The 21,317-nt window shown below is 40.7% G+C and overlaps 2 protein-coding genes across 3 annotated transcripts; one reads left to right on the forward strand and one right to left on the reverse strand.

Annotated features, from left to right (window-relative positions):
* Nucleotides 1–94: 94 nt before the first annotated feature.
* Nucleotides 95–7,943, reverse strand: mettl17 (methyltransferase like 17). Its single transcript, XM_071541123.1, has 14 exons — nucleotides 7,796–7,943; nucleotides 6,888–7,029; nucleotides 6,042–6,191; nucleotides 5,847–5,934; nucleotides 5,321–5,402; nucleotides 4,537–4,610; nucleotides 4,355–4,449; nucleotides 4,131–4,201; nucleotides 3,054–3,161; nucleotides 2,776–2,844; nucleotides 2,628–2,678; nucleotides 2,427–2,519; nucleotides 1,251–1,447; nucleotides 95–466 (listed from the first exon to the last, which is right to left on the reverse strand). The coding sequence occupies exons 1-14, from the start codon at nucleotides 7,862–7,864 to the stop codon at nucleotides 373–375; spliced, it is 1,383 nt and encodes a 460-aa protein (XP_071397224.1). The 5' UTR covers nucleotides 7,865–7,943; the 3' UTR covers nucleotides 95–372.
* A 512-nt stretch (nucleotides 7,944–8,455) lies between these two features.
* parp2 (poly (ADP-ribose) polymerase 2) lies at nucleotides 8,456–21,310 on the forward strand. Of its 2 annotated transcripts, none has more exons than XM_071541115.1 (17): nucleotides 8,456–8,590; nucleotides 9,856–10,065; nucleotides 10,784–10,951; nucleotides 11,302–11,372; nucleotides 12,301–12,351; nucleotides 12,850–12,946; nucleotides 14,234–14,309; nucleotides 14,407–14,509; nucleotides 14,900–15,053; nucleotides 15,516–15,654; nucleotides 15,897–15,960; nucleotides 16,107–16,241; nucleotides 16,944–17,071; nucleotides 17,297–17,396; nucleotides 17,778–17,876; nucleotides 18,805–18,929; nucleotides 20,357–21,310. In XM_071541115.1, exons 1-17 carry the CDS (start codon nucleotides 8,518–8,520, stop codon nucleotides 20,514–20,516), a joined length of 1,953 nt encoding a protein of 650 aa, XP_071397216.1. In that variant the 5' UTR covers nucleotides 8,456–8,517; the 3' UTR covers nucleotides 20,517–21,310. The 2 variants fall into 2 exon arrangements, with proteins under 2 accessions (XP_071397216.1, XP_071397217.1); XM_071541116.1 differs by having other exon boundaries at nucleotides 10,784–10,945.
* The last annotated feature ends 7 nt before the right edge of the window (nucleotides 21,311–21,317 follow it).

Below are 21,317 nucleotides of genomic sequence, written 5' to 3' on the forward strand. Positions count from 1 at the left end.
AAATGGTCCAGATTACAGCCTGCGTGGTCAGATAGTTTGTTGAAGGTGGTGCACAATAAAGTTGGGTTCAAATATGCGGCACTGGCTTATTGGCTGAACATTATGACTTTTTATTGTAGTGTTCTTGAGAGTCACACCAGTTGTTAGTCAATATTTTACCAATTCCGGTAACTGCTGTCTGGCAACTATATGAGCAGCATTATCAAGATACATCAACTGTTAGGCAACATACAAGTACAGGTAAATGAAATCAAATGAGGACAACTAGGTGGCTCTTCATCACCAAATACAGATGTTGTGGTTAGCTAACAGCTGATGAGTCTTTGTAGGTCATCCTTATGTCAGTGTTGGGGTTTATTCCACTGCATCTGTTCACTCTGAATCACTCTGCACGTCCGCCTCCTCTTGCTGAATGATTGGAAGTTGATCTCCCCAGTCGCTGCTCCGGGCGCAGCGGTACACATCTCTGATAGAGGAAAATACAACAATAACATCACCAAAATTCTGGGAAATATTAATGAATCATTCAGTGGTAAATTAAGAGATTGTGCAAACAATGAACTCCAATCATGGACCATGACCATTGTTATAACACATACAATAATAAATACTATATATTTATATTATAGACTGGGTCTGAAATTTGCCTAGTGCCAAATGTCGATAAAATTTGTGTCCGGCAGATAAATCAATCAGACTCACCTGCCACACTGCCTGATAACTTTTTAAGACGATAATATAGTTAAATACAGTCTTTGATCTTTGCCTGTTCTCAAACTTTGAACCTTCGCTTCGAATGCTTTCTTGTAATTTCAGTTCTGCTTCACTTCATGATGAATTGCAAAGTTGTTCCTTTGTATAGGTGACTGAGCAAGTTTTAAATTAACAGACAATACCTGATTCTATGCACAAAATGAGAAAGTAGGAAAACAAGAAGTAGGGTGGCATATTTTTATGAAAAATATGAATTAGTATATTCATTAATTTGGCCGATAAAAATCAGGGTTGAAATTAGGCTAATACTAACCCAGGTAAATTATTTTAAATTTGTTTACCAGCCCTTGGCAGGTGAGGCAAAAAGTTAATTTCTTACACTGATCACAGATTTATGTATATTAGCATTAAAAGGGGTGGAATTTTTTTTACAAATAAGGGTTGGGGTTATGAATCACAAAGGGAGGGTACACTGAGTTCAGGGGGATTTACTGTCAACTACAAACATGCTGCTGACACGTTAGACAGAGTTGTACCTGCTGTGTTTTCTGGCGGTCACCACCACGTGCTGCAGCTGTCCGTCGGGACAGCACATGTGACAGTGAACGTGTCTGGGTCTGCGCAGCACCGGTGCGATGAGCCGGGCCCAGTCCAGACCTTCTCCGTCCGCCTCCGCCGGCTCAGACCGGGTCAGAATCAGGTAGCTGAACTTCTCTGTCTGTCGGTCAGGTTGCTGAAAGGCAATGTGATTGATCTGTTATTCAGTGCTTTAAATATCTATATCTATATTTCAGTGATCCAACCCATACACAGTTTATGAAACATTTTACATTTTGTGTTCTAAACACCCGGTGTCTGGTAGGTCTTTCCCGAGGTCTTTCCTGGGAAAAATCCTCTGGCACGCAGGAAGTGATGTGTTTTACGTTTTACAGCAGCAGTAAAAGCATTTTTTTTTTGTAATAAATAGAAGAAGAACTGGGTAGTTAGCATGAGCAGTGATAGCCACCATGGCTGAACAGACAGAGAAAAAGAGCTGGAGCCACCTGCAGAAACTCAAACTGCATCAACAGAAAATCCATGGAAAAAGACAAAGACACAGTCCCGCCCACACTGTTTGATTGACAGGTGATCTCTGGGAAGTGCAGTGCAGAAACACCACAGCAATGAGCACTTAGCATCAAAGATGTTGCCAAAATATATATTTATAAAAAAAACCCACATCCTGTTGAGGTCAAGGTTCCCTTTTACAAGGTGGACCTGACCATGGCATCATCAGCAAATTACACAGTAACAGCATGAAGCTTCACAGTGAGAAGCAGACAATAAGGAGCGCTTCTCTCTGTGTGTATGCTCAATTGCTGCTGCTTGGCTGTCATGGTTACAAACCGTTTTTCAAAAAGTAAGATATCAAGGCCTCTTCAACAAAATGGCGGCCTGTGTGGGGTGCAACGCATAGGTCGTTCACCTCAATAACTGTCTCTTTTATCTGCAAGTTGAAGTGCTTTGGTATCCTTCTTTTGAAAATTCAAGTACTGGAAAATCTCAGAAAAAGTACATGAGTGTAGGGAAGGAGGGGAGAGAGCAAGAAGAGGGAAACAAAGTCTAGTTTAACAAATCAACCAACTAACCCTAGATCATTTGTTTGCCTCTCAAGCAGAGCACCACAGACAGACATGTAATTCATCAAGTAATTCTCTAGAGTTGTATCTCACCCCAGGTAATGGCAGAGGGTGGTACAGCTGGTTGAAGTTGCAGGGTGGTGCGGACAGACGGGCCAGCTTAGGACACATCAGTTCATGAGGACACTGGGAAAACAGCAGAGAACAGTACAGAAGGGATGTAATACTGTAACACACTGTAACACTGGTAATCGAATATGTATTAATGTATAGAAGTAGAATGTAAACACATACGGGGGCAAACACTGACGCTGCTCTGGTGTCATGGACGGTCTTCTCTTGTTTCTGTAGGCAGCAGAGAGAGAATACTGTCAGTCTGCTTCCAGTAACTGGGTAAACATTATTTTGCATTAGGACACTGAAAGAGAAAATATTTAAATACCGTTAATAAAATATCTCTGGCCTCCATGAGTATCTGATGACCCTCTTTGGTCCCATTTTCAACCAGCACCTGTAACAGGAAACATTAGAAAATGTGATCAAATGTTATTTAATAAGATAGGACTCATAGTTATCAGAATCATTTTAATCACCAATTATACTAAATACACAGAAATGTATCTTGGCGATGTTGGTGCAGAGACATATTAGCAACTCAGGACAAATGGACAGTGAACTAGACATATTATAAGGTGGTGTGGTGTCGTTATTTCAACCAACCAGATAAGAGCTGGTCTTCCTCCACAGAGTGAACAGCGTCTCGTCTCGCTCCTTCTTACTGGAAAGTTCAGAGAGGGAAAAGGCCCCGACGACCACGTCGAACTGCACCTGAGAGGAGACACACTGGATTGTCAGGGCTTCCCATACAAAATGTTTGTTTTTATTTGTAGTTTGGAATATCCATTTGTGGTGGACATGCCTGTGTTTATGGAGTGCCACCAAAAATAGATTTTCCAAACTGACAAAACAAAACAAAATCCTGAGATCCTCACTGTTTTTATTATTTTGTCTCCATCTTTGAGCTAAGCTAAGCGCTCATTGCTGTGGTGTTTCTGCACTGCACTTCCCACAGATCACCTGTCAGTCAAACAGTGTGGGCGGGACTGTGTTGGATTTTCTGTTGATGCAGTTTGAGTTTCTGTAGGTGGCGCTCTTTGTCTGTTCGTCCATGGTGGCTATCGCTGCTCATGCTAACTGCCCAGTTCTTCTTCTATTTATTACAAACAAACCTCCTGTCTGAAACATAAAACGCATCAGGAAAGGGCGACCAGACACCGGCTGTTTCAAACAGCAAATGTAAAAGATTTCATGATGCATGTACAGCCTATTCCACTGCTGACTATCTTACCCAGCCTCCTGCTTTCATAAATAACCTAAACACCTGTGGGTAACACTGATAATCAAACTATTCATAGGCCTTGATATGATGATCATTAAAGAGTAACAAACCCAAATCTGTGTAAAGTCTGACATCTATTGGTAAAAAGCATGCTACTGAAATTGCTATTGGCTGTTCTTTGGTGGTGACATCACTTGGTGTTTTGTTACTCTTTAATAAAAAAATAAATCTTTTCACAGTTGGCTTTAAAGCTGTAAATTCCTCAAAGAGAAATATCTTTTGAGAGTTTCTGGCTTTGAATCATCAAAGGCTAAAAGCCGGAATCTATCTATTCACACATGACAAGAAATTACTCCTCGGCTAGAGCTCCCTTTGAAGTAAGAAGTGAAAAGACCGGCTTGTTACCGGTGAATACAGTCAGTTTTTCTTTCACTGGCATAAAAAGGAAGGGAGCTCACCTTCGGGGAAACGGGGAGGAACTGTCGGAAGTAGACTTGCTTGATGTGAGGCTCAGCTTTTTCGTTGTCGCCTGAGCAAAAAAGAATGAAAATTGTCAGATTTTCTCATAAAATATGCGACAGAAGGACAGCACAAGAATTGGTACGGTGGGGTTCTTGTTAAGCAAAGGTGCTATAGTAAATTAACAGTGTGTGTGTGTGTGTGTGTGTGTGTGTGTGTGTACCTTTGAGAAGTCGCTCTGCCAGGGTGTTCATCGGCCCGGAGCTGTCCACACACACCATCTCCTTCAAACTGTCTCCCCAGCAGAAGTGTGACGCCCTGGGGGGGGGGGAGGGGGGAGAGTGAATGTAGAGTCAAACAAGATGGATGAAGACACTCTTAATGCTCATGCATGCGGACACTCACCAGACAGCCGTTCCCAACCCAGAACCAAAGTCCAGGAGAGAGTGAGGAGCAAAGGAGGGATCTCTCTTCTTTATCTGGAAAGATGAAGAAAACAGTAATTTAGGGAAGAAAATGGCAGACGGGAATGACGGGAGGAGAGCGGTGAGGTCTAAACTTTGTGGCAGGAGAATATCAGTGAGTGTGTGTGTGTGTGTGTGTGTGTGTACCGTAAGTTATCAAAGAGTGTGGGAATGAGAATCAGGGATGCAAATTTGATGAACATTTTTTGAAAAAAGTCAGTGTCACTACAAAATCATTCCAAGGGTAACTTTGGTTCAAAGGATGAACAGAGGAAGAGAATGAGCAGAGGAAGGTAGAAAAATATGTATTTCAGGGCATCACTTTCATGAGTATAATTCGTTTTTTTGAGCCGCCACCTGACTCCAAAGAATATTCCCACTAGTAGATCATCACCAGTAGACAATTCAATATTCTTGATTTTGACTGTCGAGTTCAGTTTCCCCAGTCATAAGACGGCTAGGTACTAGGGATGGGACAATAACCAGTATTATTATATATTGTGGTAAAAAACTATAACTATACTAAAAATAACTATTATGACACCACCCCTCATTTTTATTACCATGAGACATGCTTGTGATAAAGGGCTATATAAATACACTTGACTTGATACCAGTTCTCATTGAATTTACACGAGTAGCGTGGGCGACCCATTCCAAGCCAACAAAAGGTATGAGAGGTGATAAGTTTGCATCCCTGGCGAGTGGAAACCTATCGTCCGTACCTCGTTCAGAGCCCTCCTCACTGCAGCGTAGCCTCCGGCCAGCCGAGCCGCCATGTAAACCACACCCAGCTGTTCATCATACCTGACACACAGAGGGGTGAATTAAATAAAACTCATCAACGTCTCAGGCTCAACCAAAGGAGAAATCACCAGTTAAAAAGGCCCAAAGTGTGATTACAGTATAGCACAACTGATCCACTACTAGCTTTGTTTAGACACTTTATTGGAGTGAAGATATTTTTTTCTACAATGAAATTAAGAGGCTAAGCTTTTGATGCAATAAAACAATCAGTATATGAAAACTAAGTTGAGTGCCCATGTATTTTAAGGCTATAAAAAGGTTTAAATTTGAAACATTTGTGAACACTGGTGTAAAACAGACCTGTATTTTGAGTTAAGATGAGTGAAGCGGAAAGTTAAATACATTGAGAGCACATCTGAATATACCCAACTTGTAAAAAGGTTGAATAAATTAATGGATAGTATCCTTACATAAAAGAAAGAGTTAGATAAAAGCAAAAGTTACTTGATGGGAGTCCAGCGATACGTTGTTCTTTTGAGTTCTGACAGCACTTTCTTCTTAATACGGGCCTCCAGCACTTGCTCGTCTAGATCTACAATATAAAGCACATTATTTTTCCCAAACACACGTCAAAGACACTGCCTGGCATCAAATCATCTCCATCCAAATTATTATTATTATATATCCTCTTCTCACTACCTCCTCTCCTCTCCTTCGCTCTCTCCCACAGGACTTTCTCCAGGCTCATGGCTTTCTTCCTCAGTGTCGAATCCTCGGCTGCTCTCTTCCTGCTCCACAACATGTTTGTGAGGCTGCGAGCGCGGTCAGTCAGCCCCGACACCTCAGCACCTAAAGGTGGGGATGGAGGATGAAGAGGCACACCGTCAAGTCAAATCAGAGTAGTAACCAAGGTTATTATCGTTAATGAAAACTAACGAAATAACGAAAACTAGGTGTGAAAAAACATTTTTCGTTAACTGAAATAAAAATAAAAACGAGGCTTTACAAAAAAACAATAACTAACTGAAACTGTATTGTGTGTTTACAAAACTAACTAAAATAAACTAAAATTATAGAGAAAATGTCTTTAGTTTTCATCTTTGTCAATTTATTTCATACATAAGCCTAGTATTTTGGGTGGATATGAAATCTATCTTCCAATTTTTTTTTTTTTTTACTTTGACTTGAATCTCGCCCCTGACAAATACCCCATATTACAAAAAAAAGACTAAAACTAACACTGAAACTAATAAAAACTAAACTAAAACTAAGCATTTTCAAAAAATAAAAACTAAACTAGCAAGCCCGCTTTAAAAACTAATTAAAACTAAACTGAAATTGAAAACAAAAAGTCAAAACGAAATAAAAATAAAAACTAATGAAAAATGCAAAACTATAATAACCTTGGTAGTAACCTTTACTACCAACGGCATTTCTATTAATTTCAGGACTTTCTCACATGAATGTCTTGCTCGTGAAGCTATAAAAACAGTTACATTGGTTTAATTGACAGTGAAACGTACAGTCAGTGGCAAGTTAACCTACTGTGAATAACTGACTGTGCGGCTCTGTGGAGTTCCTCAGGTAGGCGCAGTGTTTTCAGGTTGGTCACACCTGGGTGCTTCCTGTGCGGCGCTCCGTTTAAGAAATCCACCTGGGACTGTGGGTGTGCTGCTGCACTCATTCCCTGAAAGTAAAAAAGGTAAAAAAAAAAATAAACATTCCTTTATCACCTGATTAAGAGCTCTCCCCTGCCCTGCCCTGCTTTTCCTCTAACATCCAAGCCAGGTTAATACACAGATCCTACTTTAATAGCACAAAGTATTGCATTGGTAAATATTGTCCAGTTTATGGCACATTCAAGGATTACAGTTAATTCTAATTTAATTGATTAAATTGTCCTGTTATGTGTACTTGTAGTGGGTTTATGTTTATTCCATACGGCACATCTTGTCTGCACTATGGGTGAGGTCCTGTTAAGTTTTGTCCTACACATATATAGTGTATGTTGTACTACTACTACTACTACTAATAATAATAATAATACACATTATTTTTTATAGCACCTTTCTTGATCAGAGTTTACAAGATGCTTTACAAAAAACAAATCCCGTGTAAATCCAAATGTAAAAGTGTAAATCCTGCGTCATGTAACTGTCTTATAAATGTCAACAGAAATGAGTCAAGTCAAGTTCCTTGTGCATCTACTTGCCACATAAAGGTGGTTAAATAAACATGAACAGAACCCATGTTATTTTGGGTAGTCAGCTTACAGTTTAGCTATTGCTTCATGTTCACTGATGAAGATATTTGTTTTGGATTCAGTTTATTACAAAAAAAGTGTTGAGTTTATTACATTAGTTAACCCTGTTCAGTGAGTTTGAAAGCTGTGTGACCTCCCTGGTAAGATGCTGCCTTCAATGACATCCAGCAACAGCTCAAACTGAACTCACCCTGCATGTCATCCTCACGACAACTGCCCTTTGACACAGGACACAAGCACCGTAGGCTCGCGATGCCATATCTTCGGTGTCAGAGCAGTGACTTCTTGCGTTAATAAAGCTGTAACGTTGGCTGGTGAGCTAGCACAGTCGTCCGTATTCCAGCACGATGGGTTTTAACCGGTCCTTCTGCAAAATAACTCCGACCTTCGGGTAAGGCGGAACTTTCGGCATAGAAGATCTGTTCCGCCTAAGAAGTTGAATGAAAGAGTCCTCACTCTGCCCCTATTTCCGGGTACCGTCAGACCAGTCTTTCATGTTTCACTGTTTTTTATTGTTGCTGATATCATCCGTTAAAAACATTTAAGGTTTATCTGGAACAAATTACAGACAAACATTAAGTATTGTTACACTTAGCGCTAAAATGTACGGTTTTGTGACGAGTAGTTTTTGATTAAAATAACTTTGTTTCATGTCTGTACTAGATTGGTCGCTATGGTAACGGCTACACTTATGCCGTTTTTGTGTTGAAGCGGGTGTAGAGCGCATGCGTGAGAGTCAACTCCCACTTTTACAGACCGGAAGATGGTACGTTTTTTGTAACCATTGAGTGATTAATCGTCTCAATAAACGATCTTTAGTAGCGCGAGCCAGCAAGCAGCGGTGAGGATACTTTCCCGCCCTCTTCCTGGTCACTTTGTCCGCCTTCACCACTGTTGTCATTTTCTTAAACCATGAGGCGAACAAGAGGGTCGAGGAGTCAGACTCAAAGTGCAGCAGAAAGTGGAGATGTCCAGTCACAAACAGGTTGGTGCTTGTGTTTGTCGCGGGAAGGCTAGCTTGACAGGTTAGCTAGCTTCGTTACTTGTGGACTCTGGACATGTCTGGACAGAGAGGGAGGGAGAGGAAATTATCTTTGGTCTGGTCTACACAGACAGCATCAGTTTGTTGTTGTTGCAAAGCTCCTAGAAAACAAACACCTTACTGGTCGGAATATGTGTATTTTCACTTAGACCTGGACTTGAAAGTGAAACTTGTCCCTGCCAGCTCCTCTGTCAATCCTTCGCACAACAGTACCAAGTGTTTGGATTTAGCTCAAATCCTATGTTCCCCTGTGTTAGGGGAAGACTGCACAGGAGCACGTTTTTGTTTGTTTGTTTGTTTATCCTTTTCTTTTCCTTCCTTCCTTCCTTCCTTCCTTCCTTCCTTCCTTCCTTCCTTCCTTCCTTCCTTCCTTCCTTCCTTCCTTCCTACCTCCCTCCCTTCCTCTCACACACACTAGGCCTGTCATTTGCATGGGATAGTCCAGTGGTTCCCAAACTTTTTCATACCAACGACCCCCAAATAGATCCTCATTACACTTACAATTATTAGGATTTAAGATACTGTCCTATGGAACCCCATCTACAGTAAGTGGATTTTTGTTGTTAGATATGACTTTGTAACAGAATACACGGTAAGTGAGGTGGAGAGTGACACCTAACCTATGAGAAAAAACAATCATCCTTATACATACTCCATACTAAATGTTAGTGAAATTTAACTAATGCTCAATTTTCTGGGGATTGTGAATATGGTGGGTTTAGGGTTATGATGTTCAGATGGGGATAATGACAGGATGCCTTCTGTTAATACAGTAAGTTTGATTTGAAGCCATTTAACAGTTTGGAAAATATACTCCATGAACTAATTCAAGATTTATTTTTTCGCTTATTCATACCTGGTGTAATTTTTCACATCTGTTTAGCTGTCCTTGTCTTCCTCTTTTGGATCTTAATAATTATAATAATAATAATAACAACAATAATAATACATTTATTTTATAGAGCGCTTTTCATGGTACTCAAAGACACTTTACATAAGTTAAAATGATCATAGAAAACAACACAATAAAAACATATAACACACAACATTAATCACACATTAAAAGCAGTTCTGAAAAGGTGAGTTTTCTCAATCTTCATGATGGAGTAAATCAGATAAGAGCAACGTTGTGGTGAAGACAAGAACATGGATGTGATGTGATGTGATGTGATGTGATGTGATGTGAAGTGAACGCTCTGTCTCATCAGTGTGGCAGTGGCAGGGAGACGAGGGCCAGTGGGAGCCGTACCCTCCGTCAGCCTGCAGCTTATTGGACGCAGCGGTCTCCTCCGGGAAAACCTCCGTCAGCCTGACTCTGGGCTCCGGAGCCGCCTACCAGGTCGACCTGAAGAAGAAGGTCCAGATCAACCCTGTTACCAAGTACAAGAGGAAGATACGCTCTCAGACTGTGAAGCCAGGTGTGTGTGTGTGTGTGTGTGTGTGTGGTGTGGGAGAGAGAGGAGGTTGGAAGAAGTATGGACAAAAAGATGTGGTTTAAATATAAATATTGACATGGCAAGGCATGTCAGGCTACATCTTCCTGTCATTTTCTGCAATAGCTCTATTTTAATTTATTTTTTCCTCCTTACCTTTTGACTTTTCACTTAGTAAACAAAAAGTAAGGACAATAACACAATTGCAAAAAAATGACATACTCTGAGTTTTGTTGTCATTCCGTTTCTGCCATCCTCTTTGCTTGCATTTTTGTTAATCATCTTTATTTTTTTTCTATTTTTTCTTTTGTATTTGATACATTACTTTGCCATGTTGATTTTTGACTGTCAGAGTTTTGTTGAAGGCTTTGTGTAGTCTGTAAATCCAATTTGTGAATAAGAGTCATTATACTATTTGAAATCTATAATCTCAAGTATTGTTTTGATTTGTTTCCTCTATTTAGTTTTTCCCTCTTCCTCTTTTTAGTTTCCTCTATAAAACTTTGTAACTTTTATTATGAAAGCGCTTTACACTTTTATCATTACGAGTTGAAATTTTTTTTAGATCCCTGTTCTTGTCACCTGCAAAATGTGTTATATTTTTTCTGCTCTTTATGTTTTTTAATTTCATATTTGTAAGTTTAAAATTTCCAAATTCTTGAAAGTATCTAAAATGTTTCCTCTATACTCTTTCCCTGTGCAGAAAGTTTGAATGGAGGCGGCGACTTAACTGGTGAAGATGGAAGTCCGGTTCGAGTTAAAGAGGAAGAGGAGGAGGCAGAGGAGCAGCCTGTCGCTAAGAGGAAGAGAGGGCAAGGCAAGAGTCAGAGGAAAACTAAGGACACACCCAAAGAAGAAGTGGAAAGTCAAGGTACGTGTGTCTCATTTACATCTGTTTTTACATGACGTGCCCTTCTTTTTTTTTTTTTTTTACAGTGCTTATTTTGGGGTTACATGCAAACACAAAGAGAGAAAGAAAGACAGAGAGAGAGAGAGAGAATCATGTAGTATTTTGTATTCAAACTGTTTTGTCTAATAATATTCTCTTACACTGTCAGAAATTTAAATCTATGGAGCGACAAATGATACACAAAACGCACAATAACGTCTAAGGACATCAGAGTGTAGCGATGAACAGCATGTGGTCTAGATTTGTGATTCACGTCAGATGTCTTGCTGACCTCATTAATGTTTTGTCGCTGATCTCTGGGTGTTGCACAGAGGTTGTGAAGACGGTGGTGATGAAGGGAAAAGCTCCGGTGGACTCTGAGTGCAAAGCCAAAGTTGGCAAGGTACGGCATCTACAGCCAAATGTCACGATTCACACCGGTGTTCTCTGTGGTTTGCCATCTGGTAGAAGGGCTTTGTAGAGCATCGCTCCAGTTACAGTTCCCTTTCTCTGAGTTTCCATACAGTGTTTTGGCCTTGGCTTCGTTTATGATGCAGCAGTGTGTTACTGTTTCATTTCTGGTCTCAAATTGATAGCATACTTAATGAATTTAAGTTACATTTTAGGCATGTAGATGATGCTCTTATCCAAAACGGTTTACAGGAAGTGCAACAGAAGAATAAGCTTAAATTTGCATGCAAAGGTCAAAACAACAAAGACTAGACTATGCAAAAAAAAATATTCCTGTGATCCTTTAATTTCATATACAGTATAATAGATGTTTATGATGGGTGGTTCAGGCATGTAAAATTGTGCATCCATGCTGTGAGTACATCTTGAAAAGGAATCCTCATTTTCTATCAATAAATGGTGAATGACAATACAGGAAGTGCAATGATGAATCTTCATTAATATTATTACTACAAACAAACAAAATATACACTATAGGGTTATTTTTTTTATTTGTAGTTTGTCAGTGTTTTATTTGTCTCAGTTGCTTTAGATATTGACTTCATGTAGTTTTTTTTTTTTTTTTGAGAAAAATATAGTCGTAGTAACAAAGAAAAGGTAAATTGACTGCTAGATTATTTATAAACAGGCCTACATACAGTATAATAACAAATATTTTTCCCTGTCCTGTAATGTCCTTCATTTTTCTTCTGTGAAGTTTTACTTTCTCACTGGTATAAAAAGAGAACATATGCAAGATACAAAAAAGAAGTAAGAAGTTGGCAGAATGTTTTTTTTTTTTAATTAGCCCAGACAAGAGGTAGATCAGGTGCAGTTATCTCAGATTCATTCACATTATTGTTCATCTCTCTTCCTCCTAGGCCCATGTTTACAGTGAAGGAAATGACGTTTACGACGTGATGCTAAACCAGGTAAAAAAAAAAAAAGAAAAATTAAAATAATTAATTTGATATCCAGTAAAACAGGGTAGAGGGGACTTTTCTTTCACTTATAGCTGCAAGTACATTTTCTTCAAAATTCAAAAGCTGTAACCTTTTGCCATATGAAGTAGATCTGCGTGACTATGGCTCAAGTCATAATTTGATTTGATTCCAATAATTTGATAGCATCTGTGATCACAATTATCATGGTTGCAAGTCTTTTCATCTTGTATAAACATCTTGACTATTTTCACCTACAGTGGACATTCAAAATTAAATGAAATGTTTCAATATTAAGCGTGTTAGATATGATTATACATGAATGATTAGTAATGCAGCTCTAATGCAGTTTATTATATCCAATCTAAAAAAGAAATGGAATGACGGCTCTTTCATTATAACTGTAGTTTCAGTTTACATTTTGAACTGAGCGGATGGAAAGTGAACTGACTCCAGTCCTGCACTAATCACTTTCTCTGTTTGTTGCAGACAAATCTCCAGTTCAACAACAATAAATACTACCTGATTCAGCTGCTGGAAGACGACAACTCCAAGGCCTACAGTGTGTGGATGAGATGGGGCAGAGGTGGGTTTATGTGCTGATGATATGTTATCCCACTACTGTAATTGGAGAGTGGTTTGTGTGTTTGTGTGTCCCACCATGGAGGAGAGGAGAGGAGAGGAGAGGAGAGGAGAGGAGAGGAGAGGAGAGGAGAGGAGAGGAGAGGAGGGGGAGGGGAGGGGAGGGGAGGGGAGAGAGGAGAGGGGGAGGGGAGGAGAGGAGAGGAGAGGAGAGACAAGGACAGGAGAGGAGAGAGGAGAGGAGGAGAGAAGAGGACAGAAGGAGAGGAGAGGGGAGAGGAGAGGGGACAAGGAGAGGAGAGGAGACGAGGAGAGGAGACAAGGAAAGGAGGGGAGAGGAGAGGAGACCAGGAGAGGAGAGGAGACCAGGAGAGGAGAGGAGGATGGGAGACAAGGACAGGAGAGGAGAGAGGAGACAAGGAGAGGAGGAGAGAAGAGGAGAGGAGAGAGGAGAGGAAACACGGAGAAGAGAGGAGAAGAAGAGAGGAGAGGGGACAAGAGGAGGAGAGGAAGAGAGGAGAGGAGACAAGGAGAGGAGAGAGGAAAGGAGACAAGGAGAGGAGAAGAGAAGAGGAGACAAGGAAAGGAGGGGAGAGGAGAGGAGAGGAGACCAGGAGAGGAGAGGGAGAGGAGAGGAGAGGAGAGGAGACAAGGAGAGGAGAGGAGAGGAGAGGAGAGGAGAGGAGGAGAGGAGACAAGGACAGGAGAGGAGAGACGAGACGAGAGGAGACAAGGAGAGGACAGGAGGAGAGGAAACAAGGAGAACAGAGGACAAGAAGAGAGGAGAGGAGACAAGGAGAGGGGAGAGGAGAGAGGAGAGGAGACAAGGAGAGGACGAGAGGAGACAAGGAGAAGGTAGGAGAAGAGGAGAGGAGACAAGAGGAGGAGAGGAGACAAGGAGAGGAGAGAGGAGAGGAGACAGGAGAGGAGACAAGGAGAGGACGAGAGGAGAGGAGACAAGGAGAGGAGAGGAGACAAGGAGAGGAGAGGAGAGGAGGAGGTTATAAATTCTAGTATATTTTATTGATATTTGTATTTTAGTTGGGATGGGAAATTAACACCAGCCAAATACTGGAAAATTCTAGCTGTGGCTTGTTGCTGTACTGCTGCTGTTTGACGTTCTTTTCCACTCTAAAAGCCAAACTGATGAACTGATGAAACGGTTCAGTTTAGTTCTTGTATTTTGGAAACCACCGGCCGCTGTGGTGAGAGTTAATTTCCTGCCCTGTTTGTGATGCATTAATACTGCAGTGGCGTTTTCTTACTGGCGGTCTGTCCTTTGTTTCTGCAGTGGGTAAAGTGGGACAGAACAGTCTGACAGCCTACGGCGGCGACCTCCTGAAAGCCAAAGACGTCTTCAAGAAAAAGTGAGAATTGGAAAATGAGTTTCAGATGTGTGTGTTTCACATGCCTAGTGGGTTTTGTGAAATTCTGAAATGGGGTTTGTTTATTTTTTTGCCACAGGTTCCTCGACAAGACGAAGAACGAGTGGGAACACCGGGCGAACTTTGAGAAAGTGGCTGGAAAATATGACCTGGTGTTCATGGACTACAGCGGCAATGGAAAGGCAAGATTCATCTCCATGGATACTGGATGGTGTTGCTAACTGCTCTTTATTTACCCTTCCTCACTGCCTTCTTTCCTTCTGTTCTTCCTGCATCTCACCTCTTCCTTCCTTTCCTCATCACTGTTTTATCTTCCCTTTCTCCTCTGCTTGCCCCATATGCCTTCGTTCCTTCCCTACCTCCTCCCTCCGTTCTACCCTTCATTTTTCTCCCCTTCCCTCTAACCCCTTCCTTTCTTCCTTTCATTCTCTCTCACCTTCCTTCCTTCTTTCCTACCTTCTTCCTTCCCTCTTAACTTTCATCCGCCCTGTTCCCTCATTCCCCTCTGTTTATATTGACATTGGTTGTCTCTCTATCAGTAGGTAAAGTAGATATATCTTTCAATGTTCCAGGAGGAGAGCCAGACCGAGGTGGACGCTGTGCCCAAGAAGAGGACCTCCAAGCTGGACGTGAAGGTCCAGTCACTCCTGGAGCTCATCTGTGACCTGAAGGCCATGGAGGAGTGTGTGCTGGAGATGAAGTTTGACATCCGCAAAGCTCCTCTCGGTCAGTTACAAAGGAAACACGTTTTTTTTTTTACATATAGCAGATTGAAGAACATGAAAAAAGTAGGACAACCATAGTCTCCCATTGGTTGTTTGTCCAAAAAAAATGAAAAAATGTGAAGTTACATCCCTGATGAACCAATTATTAGTATATGATAGGTTTGCACAGTTAATCATGTACAATAAGTTGAAATAAGATGCAAAAGATGCTTTAAAACAACTTTACTCCCAAAGTCATGGAAGACTAATGATTGTAATTCATAATCGTGTTCCCAATATCCAGCAAAATAATCGGGATCATCATTTTAGCTACAGTTGTGCCGCCCTAGTATGTGAGATCTTGCTGGAGACAAACCAGTGATCTATATATTTGTCAAACTTTATATTGTTGTGCTTCTGACTGGTGCTTTATGTAAGCGTTTATCATTGCTTCTAAATTAGGTGTGTCTCCCTCTACCTGTAGGCAAGCTGACCTCAGAGCAGATCCGTGCGGGATACACGGCGCTGAAGAAGATCGAGGAGTGTCTGAAGAAGAAGGGCAGCAGCCGTGACCTGCTGGAGGCGTGCAACCAGTTCTACACACGCATCCCACATGACTTTGGGTAGGGAATATATGTATAGCTCAATAGTTAGAGGATACACTAACTCTGATGAGGCTGGGGGTTCTCTTCCCACTGGGGCAACACATGCTAAAGAAGTGTCCACTCAAGACGCTTTGAATAAAAGCAGCCGTGAAATTTCATATGTGATGTAGGGAGTAGATGTTTAATATGATGACTGGCTTTCAAAGTGTTTCAAATTCTTGGTAAGTAAGTACTGTAACCTATATGATCTAATTTTCCAGGTTGAAAACTCCCCCAATCATCCGCACAGAAGATGAGCTGAAGGAAAAAATTGCACTGTTGGAGGTAGAGGAGCTCTGCGTCTTTTATCTTGGAGTTATTCGTATTTATTTAATCTTCTGGTAGCTTTAAGTGACCTACCTATTCCTCTAAGTCATTTACTTGTAAAGCAATATTTTCGCCAAGGTATGTTTGTTTTTTCCCTCCTTCAGGCGCTGAGTGACATCCAGATAGCGGTGAAGATGGCCCAGTCCAGTCAAAACAGTGACGAGCATCCACTGGACAGACAGTACCACTCCATGCACTGCCAGCTGCAGTCTCTGAACTCCAGCAGCAACGAATACAAGGCCAGTCTAATGCTACTCATAACTGTTGAATGGTACCCAGAGGTCAGAGGTCAAATGGTGCCGGGTTGGTCTGACACACTACTGCTGATACGTTCCAGAGGATGCAAGTTCAAGGATCAGAGGATGCATGTATAAACCAACCAAGTCAGTCAAATCATACCAAAACAGTCAAATTGTACTAAAACAGTCAAATCGTACAATCCAGGTCTCGTATCTCCAAGTCAGATAAATAGAATCAAAACACTCAATTTGCTCTTGACCTGTCTAATAGTACCAAATCAAATAAAAAGGCTGGTCCAAATATTACTAGGTCAGTCAAATGGTACCGAAACAGTCAAATAGTCCTAGGCGGCATAATACAATCTTTTGTATATTGTAACTGGTTATTCAGCAGATCCTGAAAATCTAAATTTGAAGTATCTAAATTCAAAAACTTAAAACCTCTTAAATACGGTTAAATATATTTAAGGTAAGTAAAATTCGACCCTAAAACACTTTAAAACCGTTAAAAAAACATTTTCATGAGCTAGATGGTTAGCTAGCTTTATTTATATATATTCCCATACGTCATTTAATTGACAGCAACAACTTCAGTGTTGGAAGTGAGTACACCAAAAAAAGTAATGAGGTTGAAATGAAAGTTGCTCTAACCTGCAGACAGTTTGTGTATCTAAAGTTATTTGTCCTCCTGTCTGTGTGCAGGTGATAGAGAAGTATCTGCAGTCCACTCATGCCCCGACACACAGCGACTACACCATGACTGTGCTTGACATCTTCTCCGTGGACAGGGAGGGGGAGACGAGCAACTTCCTCTCTCAGATGCACAACAGGTAAAAGCAGAGTGGAGTTATTGTTTATGTCAATCGGTGCTTTACTTCAGCCTTTGTTAAATAACATTAGTGTTTTAGGTTGTCTCAGATGTCATTTGGCTCTAAAACTGTGATTGTGATGATGTGTCAATGAAATTATGGTGTTGACGATGAACTCTCCTCCACGCAGTCTATATAACTCTGTGTGTGTGTGTGTGTGTGTGTGTGTGTGTGTGTGTCCACCAGGACTCTGCTGTGGCACGGTTCCCGCCTGTCTAACTGGGTTGGCATCCTCAGCCAGGGGCTCAGAGTGGCTCCTCCTGAAGCCCCCGTCACTGGGTACATGGTAGGATGGATGGACAGTCTTTTTTTTTTTACTTTCATTAATTAATTTCTTTGTCTTAACTCAATCACTCAGTTTTTCAAGCCATCAATCCCGGGGGGGATTGGAGAGACAGAGAGAAAGAAAAGAGACTAGTTGGGGGAATGAGAATTTTGCTCTTGAAAAAAAGTGATTCATTTGCATGTGACATGAATACATTTTGGAAAAACAAGTTATTGGCTATAGTAAGACTTTGCCTGCCAAATATGAACATGTTTAGGATAGAATCCTCTATATTTTTCAACTTTTGAGTGATGAATTTAAAGTAAGTATTTAAAGTGATAAGAATTTATATTACTGTGATGGAAAGAAATATATTGAATTCATTCTTTCTCTTTCGTCTAGTTTGGTAAAGGAATCTACTTTGCTGACATGTCGTCAAAGAGCGCCAACTACTGCTTTACCAACCAGCGCAACAACGTTGGGCTGCTGCTACTGAGCGAGGTGGGTGAGATTTTAAAACGTACACAATCACTTTAATTGTCAAGCACAGTAAATACACAGAAATCTACCTTAGTGGCAACGGTGCAGAGACATCTTGACAATTTAGTATTTCACAGCGTTTGCAGACACACATGATACAGGGACAACAGGACCTCATGTACAGTGTTAGGCAACAGTGCAACACATAGTGTGGACTGTAGAGTATACTGGATGGATTTGCTGCAGCTGCAGTGTTTGCCTCCTGTGTTGACGAACTTACGCAATTTATGACGTCAAGTAGGAGATATCAGACCCCGCAAAATATTCCCACAGGTCCCACAAGTTTCCAAAATTAACTTTTTGTCTCACCTGCCAACCTGTAGGTTAGGTTAGGCTAGATAGGTTAGACTGGCCTGTTATGTCTTCCAATATGCTATTTTGTGTCTTGTGCTTTGTTTTGGTTCCTTTTTTTGCAATTGATTGTTGATTAGTTATATTAAGGTAGATTTGTTCTCTGTATAGTCCTTTGAGACACGTTTTAGTGATGAAGGGGCTATAGAAATAAACCTGACTTGACTTGACTGTAAAAAAAATTACCTGCCAAGAAAAGTTTTTGCCAGACAAAATAATGAATAATTTTTCATAGAAACTTACTCTCTGTTTTCAATGCTATTTTGTGTATAATATCAACAGCCTGTTTGATACAGAGCCTCTCACGGTCAGAGAGAAGGTATGGTGGCCAGCAGGGACCAAGTCTAAGAAGAAGCAAATGGGCAAAGACTGTATATAACTGAGGAATTCAAATGTTATCGTCCAGTGTGACAGGTGACCCTTAATTACCACTAGGAGGCTGATGTAAACAGTTTTTCCTGGTGAGCGGCTCTTTGCGGACCCAGATGTGATGCAGCACTGCTTGAATCTCCATGCTGGTGTGTCTGGTTGGTTGCAGGTCGCTCTGGGAGACAGTAACGAGCTGCTGGATGCCGACTACGAGGCCAACAAGCTGCCTGCCGGAAAACACAGCACCAAGGGCCTGGGACAGACGGGACCCGACTCCAAGAACTCTGTCACTCTGTAGGTCTCTCTCACTGACTTCATGCAGGTGTTACACAGTCAAACACTGTTTTGATTGTGTACACTGTTACACAAAGAAAGTCATAACATTATCTGCCTATTTCTAAAGAACTTCATTAATACCCGAGGGGAAATTTGGTCTTTACATCAGCAAAGAAAAGAGTGTAGGTTGATGAACAAAGAGTAAAATGTATTGAAGGACTTGAATGAAAGTACAATTTATTAAAAAACATAAATATAGACCATTTTCATGATGCTAGTAAAGAGTTTCTAGTGACTTTTGACAGATTTAGTTATCTGCCAATCACATTTTGGTGACACCCACCAACACTGGAAACGTATCGCTTCCTGTTCTGTTAACTGTAAAATAGTTACAATCTCATTTCCAACTTATTCTTGTTTGTCAAAGGGAAAATTAACAGAAAACATATTTTTTTTGCGATTGCACTGGCGAACAAGTGAAGGATTGTTTTGCGACGGCTGAGCAGTAAAAAGTTGCTAATTGAACGTCGAGGATGCCTCCAGGTGTAATTAAGGTTTCCAAATATGTCTGCATTTCACAAAGTAACGCACACACTTTTGTTTCTACCATCATTTTCTGCCATTCTCTGTAACCTCTAGAGTGTTTTGTTAGAAAAGGTCATCATTAGTAGTGGCACCACTCTTAATATTGCCTAGCCATATATTTCTTTTGATTATGCAGACCTATTTGTCTGTGGCCATTTTCCACCAACCTGTAGAAATGTCAGAGTGTTTTATTCCCTGAAGGTGGCATATGGAGCAGACCCACTTCGATCAAAGTCAGAGTACTAAGTGCTGAATTCAGTTTGCTCTGTAGTGACTCATACTCTAATGGACTGACCGTGCTTTCTTTTTCATTTGTTCTTGTCTCTCTCCGTCCATGCTGCGTCTCATCTGTAGATTCCCCTGTACAATCTGAAGAAATGCTTTATTACATTTAGAGCTGCAACGATTAATCGATTAGTTGTCAACTATTAAATTAATCCCCAACTATTTTGATAATCGATTTGAGTAATTTTTAAAGAAAAATAAGTCAAAATTCTCTGATTCCAGCTTCTTAAATGTGAATATTTTCTGGTTTCTTTACTCCTCTATGACAGTAAACTGAATATCTTTGGGTTGTGGACAAAACAAGACATTTGAGGACGTCATCTTGGGCTTTGGGAAACACTGATCCACATTTTTCACCATTTTCTGATATTTTATAGACCAAACAACTAATCGATTAATCGAGAAAATAATCGACAATGAAAATAATCATTAGTTGCATCCCTAATTACATTTAACCATGAAATATGTGTTCCATCCAGATCAAAGTTTGATCTACATTTGGTGTGATTGGTACAATTTAATTTCCTATTCTCCATTTGTCCCATACTCTAATCTCTCTTTCTCTCCTCTGTCAGTGATGGCATGACGGTGCCGATGGGACCTGGTGTGAAGACGGGTGTGGGTAAGGACGGCGGTTACTCCCTCCTCTACAATGAGTTCATTGTCTACAACCCGGCCCAGACCCGCATGAGGTACCTGCTGCGGATTCAGTTCAACTACTCTTCACTGTGGTGAGGCCGAGTAACACAATATGCCGGTGTATCGCGTTGACGGGGCAGAGCAGACTTCAGAGGATTATTCTTTCCACAAAGCAGGGTTGATATATTAATTTGTCATTCTTCATGTACGATTAGATACTGTATATCTGTTGGTTTTTTGGGAAATCAAGAGGTTAAACTTGCAGCTTTTCAGACCAATAACCGGTATCTGGAAAAAAAACAGAAAATATCTTTTTCAGAAATGAAGAATGCTCATTTTCTCACTGACACCCATGTGTTTTTGAAATTATAAACTGGAGTTTCAGCTTGTTTGAAGGACCCAAGGGTTATGAAACTCACAAAGAAATGCATAAATGACCATGTGAATTTTCAATTAAAGTGAGAAAAATAACGCCATAGTTACTGTTATTTGGTTTTTCCAGCAATAGGTAGGAATTTCTCTGGTAATCGGTCCTCCTGAAACCTGTCAGATATTTCTGAATTTCTGAATGCTTCTGGGTTAGTAGAATGAGACTGTATATTGACTATACTGTTGTTGAAGCCTTTGGTAAGGGTAAAAGGTGATGATGAAGCGATTTGATATGGGGAAAATCTTGAACATTTTGCACTACTTTCTGACCATGCAGCACTAGCCTCATATTGTGAGCATGTGTTTATATCAATTGAAGCTGTATTGTAACCGGTGGTTGCTGCAGCACTCATAGCATTTTGCTTTTCAATTTCGGTATGTAACACAAAGGCCTTATGGATCTTATGGATTTATCGGTGTTTGACTTTTATGACGTGACATGATGTGAACTTCCACAGGATTTTTTGA

This window comes from Centroberyx affinis, unplaced genomic scaffold, assembly GCF_046629955.1.
Source record: "Centroberyx affinis isolate AG114_WGS23_722 - 3 ecotype Tasmania unplaced genomic scaffold, CSIRO-AGI_Caff_v1 ptg003790l_1, whole genome shotgun sequence".
Taxonomy (NCBI): domain Eukaryota; kingdom Metazoa; phylum Chordata; class Actinopteri; order Beryciformes; family Berycidae; genus Centroberyx; species Centroberyx affinis.